The sequence below is a fragment of the Ixodes scapularis genome, unplaced genomic scaffold (genome assembly GCF_016920785.2).
Source record: "Ixodes scapularis isolate PalLabHiFi unplaced genomic scaffold, ASM1692078v2 PGA_scaffold2__306_contigs__length_199485367, whole genome shotgun sequence".
NCBI classification, from domain to species: Eukaryota; Metazoa; Arthropoda; class Arachnida; order Ixodida; family Ixodidae; genus Ixodes; species Ixodes scapularis.
Genome location: NW_024609857.1, coordinates 169,440,013 through 169,448,836, shown reverse-complemented (window position 1 = coordinate 169,448,836; position 8,824 = coordinate 169,440,013). Strand labels below are relative to the sequence as shown.

The following is an 8,824-nucleotide window of genomic DNA, read 5'->3' as shown; positions in this document are numbered from 1 at the left end:
AAGGCCGTCTGCCCTCTTCTCCTCTCTCCTCTCTTACCGTGGGGGCGACTTGAGTTGTTTAGTCTACCCTCACGGAGGTCTGGCCGTCTGGCCCGCAACCGGGCCCCCAAGCTGGTGTCGGGTATCCCCGGTGCGTGCCAGCCTCCACCGCGGCTCGAGGGAGCGTGTTGCGGGGAAGACGATGCTGTCGCTGCAAGCCTCTACAGAGTATCCCTTTAAGCGCGTACCCTGCTGATACCGTGACCGGGGGGTTCGCGCCACAAAACATGATCTAAAGGCTCCGGTATTTTGTTACGCGGAACATAATAACGGTTTGCTAAACCGCAAGGGAAGTGGATCGAATTTTTTATTAATCGTCATGTGACTTTTGAAAGGTTTCTATAAGACGTTCTACCCACACCAGCAAGAAGATGACGGTGCCCAACGGCCGTACTTGCGGTCGTGTTCTTCACTTTACTCGGGGAAACTTCAATATAATTTTAGGCCCGAGCGTTCACGAAGCCTGGTCGGAACCGCCAAGGGTTTGCCAGGTGACCGCTTTCCACCCTCAACGTCAACCTCCACAACGGCGAGTCTGACTTTGGCCAGCGATGCAACGTTCTCGTTAGCAGACGACTTTCGAAAGATGGCGTTTCCGGTTGCTTCCTTGGTGCCTGGAGCGCGTCTCCGACTGGTGTGTTTAGGCTTCCATCCCGCCGATACATCAAAAGTGGTCTCAAAGTGGCAACTAATGTCGTCGAAGCAGACGCAGTGTCAATCTGTCGGTCGTCGCGATCCTGGCAGTTGGTCGTGGGATTGCTGGCAGGAAGCACGAGTGAACGCGAGTGTCGCTGGTGTCGCGGCGTACCAACTTCTGACTGCCGTACCTTCCGTGGACTGCCCCACTGGAGGAGAGTGACCGTCAGCGGGACTGGCGCCTGCCACGTCCATCATCGCTGCTGGGAAACCGCCAGGATCACGACCGGCGACAGCGTGACACTTTGTGACATCAGTAGGAAATCGAGGGATCATTTTCTTAGAAGATGTAAACGTGACAGGAGGGCTTGAATAAAGCAGAACGAAGCGTCGGCAACACACGCGCGTCATTTCTGGAGCCCAGCGGACATGGCCTCGTCTCGTCTGTCCTAGATATTGCTACAGGGTGTCAGAGGTGGCTGGGTGGTGGAACAGAGTTTCACCATAAGCACGCCTAGCAGTTCACGAGAGTCTTCCGCTGGGACGAGCCAGGGGGAAGATGCGGCAGCAGCATCTCGGACATGTACGCTCACACCATTACCCCACCGTCAACGTTCGATTTCTACAACCCGGGCGACAGGCCAAGGTGGTACAACAGATTCAACCGCTATCGAAAGGTCTCAAAGTTCGTCAACGCGGATGAGGGCGAACAGGTAGATGCTCTTGTATATTTCCTCGGAGATGACACCGAAGATATTCTAGAGGCATCGTCCCTCTCGGACGCCGATAAAGAAAACTTCGAGAAAATTTCGGACTTGTTTCATAATCACTTCGTTGGAAAGCGAAACGTCATCTACGAACGAGCGAAATTTCATCAAAGAAAGCAAGAGACTGGAGAGTCGGTGGAATCGTTTATAACCAGCCTACATCACCTGGTAAAACATTGTGACTACGGCGTTCTGAAGGACAAGCTGGTTCGAGATCGCTTCGTAGTCGGACTGTCAGATGAATTTCTTTCTGAAAGTCTGCAGTGAAACCCCAACCTCACACTAGAAGCTGCATTCACACGAGCTCGACAGAAAGAAGCCGTGCGCAAGCAACAAGCAGTGGTCCGAGGGCACAAGCAAACAGAAGAAGAGGAGATGGTCGTCGATGTCTGATAAAAGACAAGAAAAATGGAAGGCTCCGCGAAATTCAGAGTCAAGAAATGACGCGAAAGCTCATACCCGCAGAAGATGTGGCAAGTGGGCGCACACAAACTCCGAGTGTCCTGTAATCAGTTCCAAGTGCCTAAACTGTGGCAGAAAAAGACATTGGACAAAGGTATGCAGGAGAAAGTCTATACAGGAAGTTAACTGGGGACAGACCAAGAAGAATGGCTGCTCGGAAGTGTTATATCTTCTGCTGACCTGGCTTGGAGAGTCTCACTCAATGTCAATTAAAAGTTCGTCCAGTTCAGGATTGATACAGGCGCCGACGTCAGTGCCATACCGAAAATGCGGCATCGAGCTTCGAAAACGTCCAGCCTACTGCGACCAAACTTTTCAGACCCGGAAGGCAGGTGTTAACAGTCATTGGGAAGTTCCGGGCCATGATTCAACATGGTCAACAGTTGATACATGAGGAAGTCTGTGTGGTCAAAAACCTTTATGAACCGCTTCTGGAACGCGAAGCTAGCACAGAACTTGGGCTTCTCAAATTCATGCATTCAGTCACCGACCCCACTTCTGCCGATTATCACCAGAAATATCCGGAACTTTTCAGTGGTATTAGAATATTAAATTGGGAGTACACGATCGAGCTAATTGATGATGTCACTCCAATTTCAGTAAACACGTCCCGTCCTGTACCCTTACGTTTAGGGGCACTTGAGAAAAAGAGGCCGCATCTCCACGGGGTCAATGATGTTGATTGGGTCGAGGCTGTGGTGGTGCTGATTATACTGATTTTATTGTTCATAGGCAGTGCTCATGGTGCTGATTTTTTTTATTGCTCATAGGTAGTGCTGAGTTCCGGGTTGCGTTTTGACTTCAATATCACTGCTTTATATGGTCGGTGAAATGCAGAGCCAGTGGTTCTTCTAGTGGATCAGCTTCGATCCGCTAGAAGCCGTGGGAACGCATATCCACCGCTTAAGTCAACGGTCCATATCAGAAAGAGAATGTGTGGTATGGTTCGTGGTTATATACGCAGTTCAGAATTTGACCGCAGCTCCCTCTCGTCTACAAACGTTGAGCCAATGCATGCAAAGTTTGACGCGATTACGTACGCATTTGACCGCAGCGCCCTCTCCTGTATAGACGTTGAGCGGCTACATGCAACGTTGGAGTGTAGGGTAGTGGTTAAGACGTCTTCCTTGTAAGCAAGCGGTCCTGAGTTCAAACTCCCGTGCGAGCGTACGCTTTTCTTTTTTTTTTTTCTTTTTTAAAGGGGGCCGATCCCGGAGGCAGTGCAATCGATGTGAGCACGGACGCCGGATGGATGGACAAGTCTAGACCCTAAGGAGCTTCGCCCCTAAAAAGTTAAAGGACGGGATCATAAAGCAAGTAGAACCCACCGCGTGGTGTTCTGGAATAATGGTGGTTCCTAAGTCGAATGGAGATCTCAGAATATGTGTAGATTTGACACAGCTCAACAAGAACATTGAGTGCGAGAAACTGGTCTTGCCATGAGTGGAAGAAACCCTGGGCCGTCTTTCAAATACATCTTTGTATTCAAAACTGGAATCCAAGGCAGGCTTCTGGCAAATCAAGCTGGCGGCCGAGTCAGAACTCTTGACAACTTTCATAACCCTATTTGGTCGGTTTTGCTTTCAAAGGCTTCCATATGCGATTTTATCTGCACCTGAGCACTTCCAAACGAAGATGAACCACATCTTGGAGGGCCTTCCGGGGGTGTTGTGTCATATGGACGACATCCTGGTGACGGGATGTCGTCACCATACATAACGTAAAAACTAAAACCCCTACGAGATCTTCTGAAAGGGGAGATAGAGTGGGTCTGGGATGTTCAGCAGCAGCGTGCTTGGGAAGCAATAAAGAAAGACATCCAAGACGCCACAAGCCTGACTCTGTATGATCCAAAACAACACCTCATCGTATCGGCAGACGCTTCGTCGTACGGCCTCGGAGCTGTACTCCTACAACAGGACAAACAAGAAGATGTGCGACCCGTAGCATTCGCGTCTAAAAGACTAAATGACACAGAGGTCAGGTATGCACAAATTGAAAAGGAGGCGTACGCCGTAACATGGGCGTGTGAGCGATTTGAGAACTTTCTCTTGGGAACTACACTCTTAGAAAAACGGGTATGGATAGTCCTCCCTTAGGGGAGGAACGGTCTTGTAACCTATGTCCCTTTAGAAAGAGACAAACTTTCGGCCCTGAAGCACGGGAGCAAAGTTCCTCCGTCGCTGCATCTCATAATGGCGGCCCTGAATCGAGCTCAATAAGGCTTAACGAGGACGCTATGTCTCTTGTACGGGACGAGAAGAGCAGCAAATAAAAGCGTAACACGAGCTTTCTGCGAACTGCCCTCTGATCGGACAACGGTCCTCAATATTCGGGAAAATTATACAAAGACATTGTTCCGAAGTACCAGACAACCCATGTAACAAGCAGCCCGTATCACGCGCAGGGTAATGGAGAAGCTTAGAGAACGGTAAAGTTAGTCAAAGACATTCTCAAAAATTATGATTGCCCCAACTTTGGCATTCTATCTTACCGGACACCACCGGGAAGCTGCGGCTACAGTAATGCAGAGTTGCTAATGGGCCGCCAATTAAGGACAACGGTACCAACTCTTGATGATAAAGCTAGTAAACAGGCGAGCTGGTTTAGGTACACATGTCTCAAATTCAGCTAACAAATTTTATTGAAACGATCGGATGTGATACCAACTCTTCCCTGAATGTTAATTCCGAGACTTCCCAATCACGAGGAATTTAGAAAAAAAGACAAGGAAGGAAAACAAAAACAAGTGAGAAACTGTAATAGCTGACATGCAGTGTGTGAACGCTTGAACCGACCTCTCGATAGCACGGTCTGGGTGAGAAAAGAGGCGACAACTGGTAAAGTCGTCGAAAAGAGGGCAGAACCAAGGTCGTACGTCGTACAGAAGCCGCAAGAACTTCTGGTCAGAAACAAATGTCATCGCGCGCTCTGCTGCCGACAGACATAAGTGAGCAGACGTCACCTCACTCACTGGTCCCGAAGTCAAGAACAACGCTGCGAGACCCGGATTCCAAGGGCGCCGAAGTACGAACAAGGTCCGGTCGGACTATCAAAAAGCCAATGAGGTTCACAGTGTGACTCTTTTCAGTGCTTGTGTGTATTCAAATGTATATATGTGTGTCCTCGTGCGCATGCCCCTTGTGTTCATAGTTTGTTGGCGTACCGATGTGTTGGCAACTTGCTATATCCTCAGTTGTAGCCTATATCGGGGGGGGGGGGGGGGGGGGGGGGGAGGAGAGACGTGGCAAACGGCATTGAATAAAGAAGAACGAAGCGCCGGGAAAACACGCGCTTCATGTCTAGAGCCCAGCGGACATGGCCTCGTCTCGTCCTTCCTAGATATTGCTACAGTAAACACGCCTGTCGGAGACGCGTTCCAGGCAGAGTACTTCAAACGCTGCTTGGATTACTTCTTTATAAAGGACGCAACGAAGCGTCCTCTATAAAGAAGACGCTTCGTTGCCATAATGACGCTGACCATAGCAGACGGACTTTATGGTGCGGAAGCAGACTGTGGAGTGTCGAACTCGAACAAAAAAGTTTGAAATAAGGACTTGACACAGATGTCTGATTACCTCCAGCGCCTAATTTATTTTGACGATTCTTATACGAGAAGTATGTTTTCAATACCCAATTGGACGAAGTTCGTTGTACTGTAATATGAGGCTAAGCTAGTGACGTGCCAAAGCTTCTTTATAATCAGCAGTGACGTAAGGAGTAATTACAATAACAACATATAAACACATTCCGTTCAATCAGGTGCGAGCTACTCTGTTTCACACTTAGTGTACAATGCTGTAAGAGCTGCTGGCGCGATCAAGGGGCCTGATCTCGCAGATAATTAGCGCGCGTTCTGGCACACACGAAACCATAGATTAAGTCACGCTCTCGCGCAGCAGCTTTCACAACATTTTATGGAAAGACGTTTTGCAGCAGCTGTGCATGGGCGACCCTATAACCGAACTTCCCTTTTTGTTTCTTATAATTACGTTTACTTCACATCATTATTACCACAGTAGGGCAGGTCACTGCCATTTTAGATTTTACTGTATCTTCCCCAGCACTGGCCTTTGTGGAGGCACGTCAACGCCCGCTTCAGTGGCTTGGCATCTGGGTAAGACGAAATAAGGTTAGCAATGGCGGCTGTAATCCGTGACGTGTGCAAAGCTTCTATACCAAGTATGAAACATAGTACAGTGTCAACCGTTACATAAAACAAAGCCAAGCAAGAACCTTGTGAACAAACGCTAAAAATTATCCGTAAAACAAAAGAAAAAAACAACGCCGATTCATATAGCCAGTTGTAGCGCAAGCAGTTTGGCGCGATTAGTTCCTTCCGAGTTAGCCCAGTCCGCGGAACTTGCACAAACTTCGCCGGATCAGGAAAAAGCGAAAATAGAATGTCGGTAATCGTGGTACGACATGCCCGCGTACCCTGTGCGTAGCGATTCTATGATGTTTGCCCACGTGATGTACTGCATTCCTCAAGTCCCGGGACTTGCCTCCGGACACGCTCCTGTGGTCCGCGTACCAGCTCCTGAGTTTTGCATCATTTTATCGCCTGGAATAGGGCGGATTTAAAACCGCAGGAAAGATGGTGTCACCGATTTTGTAGGAACTTCTCCAGGTACAAGTCAGCCGTGTGAATACCAGCTTCACTAACCATATAAAACTCGTTTCTCTGGTGTCGTTCATGTCGGCACACGACGGAAGTGCACTTTTCAAGGTTGCGCTGAGAGTAAACATAGAAAAAGGTCGCGTCACATGAGCCGACACGTCTTGTGGCGTACCCCAGGAAGTTTATTTTACTTTGGGTGGTACCCTCAACCACTTTCTATCAGGTAAAACAGCGAGATTCTTCGTTTGAGAATTCCCTGATGAACCACGTCACGAGGTCTCGTGTCTGTTTGTCCCGCGTGGCCTTCGGGAACACCACGGCAGCGGTGTCCATGATGTAAAGCGGCCTGGAGAAGGGAAGAAAGAAGCGAGACAGAATGGTTAGGTCGACGAAAACATTGGCACGTAAATTCTTCCGCTTTAACTTTCATCCTCAACTCAAGGCGAATTGAAGAATCACGCGGTCGTCATGTGTTATTTGGGCACTGGATACGTTGACTCCAAGCTTCCACTGTGCTTTTTAAGCACACCCTAGAACTTGTCATTCCCAAGTGACGAGTCAAGTCTCATGTAATGCATTTCATTTGAAATGCTTTTGAGGTACAATAAACTGAACTGATAAGTTCCGCCAGGGCACTCATTGGCCACGAACGCGAATCGAAATACTCGTCGACGGATTGATTGTTGACGAGAGCATACGTCCGTGTGACGCAGTTCTTGTGTCCACTGCATGAGCTGGGGTCCGCTGATGTGCTTTGTGTACTGCTGACCTGCTGTGGGTATCGGGGATGTATCATAATGGAAAGGCGGAGAGCTTTCGAAGGAAAGGAGGTACGAAATAGTCCGCTATATCTTTAAATGTTCGTACCGAAAAGCTGCCTTTTGACCTGCTACCCTCTATCTTTTGCCCACTAAACAATATGCGATTATTGAAGTCCCACTTTAAAATTATTGATCCCAGCCCAAAATTAGTTTCATGGCCCCTTTAAACATTTATTACGTCGTAAAATATTTGTTTACGCACACTATGTGCGAACACAAATATTTTGCTAGCCTGCAGACGGCGTCGTTTCTTAGTCGCATTTATCCGCGCATAATCTCGAGGTATGCATAATTCCGCGAGCGAAAAGCTGAGTCAAAAGCGTGCTGGACTCTCACGCCGCTGGACAAAGTTGGATCCCCGCCAGCGCTTGTCCTTTTTATCTTTCTTTTATTTTCATGACCGGAATGTTCAAGATAACTCAAGAATATTGTTGTTTGTTCGAGGTTGGAATGAACTACAAGATTCTCGAGTCATCTGGAGCATTCCAGTGAGGCAAACAAAAGGAAGAAAAAGAGGACATGCGCTGGGAGATCAAACCCCAGCCAGTGGCATGGGAGTCGAGCACGCTAGTGACTCAGCTATTCGCACATGGCATTGCTCCGCCAGTAGCCTGGTGGAGTAATGCGGCGCGCGAACAGCTGAGTTGGCAGCGTGCTTTTTATCTGGCCTCTTCTACTTTGTTTCGAGTACAAGTCCGCCTCATGAAACGTTTAGTTTACTTCAGTTCTTCGCCTTCTTCTTCTTCCATATGCGTTAAAAATAATAAATGAAGATGTTAGTCATTCTAAGGCGTGACCGGCTACTTCATTACCATTGAAGAAGATATTTCCGACATAGAAATTAAACACTTCAAACGTATAGATGCAGCTATACACCTCAATGCCTCACCCCCTCCCCACTTTTACCCTGCCTATAACGGAACATAATGAAAAACCGTCTAAAGCTGAAGTCACACCGCCTACAGACCCCACAACACGCAGCCCGCAGACACCGCCCAATCATCGCCCGCCCCGCATACGACGGCGCCGCCACTCTACCTATACAAGACATAACCTCCGGAAGCATAATTTTGCTTGAGCGATGCGAATGGACCGTCATGCAGAAAGTCAGAACGTCCCTAGCGTCACCCGTGGGCCGCGCACCGTACGATACGTACGGGGTGCGACTCCAACTTCACACTGACAATGAATGATCCTTGAATAATAACACGCACTGGTTCTGCACACCAACACGTGCACACATACATAGACACATACGATGAAAACACTTAATGAACAGCACTTATGTTCTTGGTAGGAAATGCCACTTCGAGTCTTACCACTTGTCCTTAGATTGTTCACACATACACACATTGCTATTCACTCATTTTACAAGGTTCAATATTATCAACTCAAAAGCTAGTATTTTGTCGATGATATCAATGTCTTCCAGAAAACGTTTTATTGCCTGGAGTGCCTGTTTCTGTATAATTTGATTA

At 48.2% G+C, this 8,824-nt stretch overlaps 1 protein-coding gene across 1 annotated transcript in view; it reads right to left on the bottom strand.

Annotated features, from left to right (window-relative positions):
* Nucleotides 1–6,689: 6,689 nt before the first annotated feature.
* The window catches only part of LOC8032842 (venom factor), a 229,019-nt gene continuing 226,884 nt past the window's right edge, over nt 6,690–8,824 (bottom strand). The window contains exon 39 of the mRNA XM_042292110.1: nt 6,690–6,871. Within this exon, the coding sequence (XP_042148044.1) occupies nt 6,745–6,871 (127 nt within the window). The 3' untranslated portion in view covers nt 6,690–6,744. The remainder of the gene's footprint in view (nt 6,872–8,824) is intronic.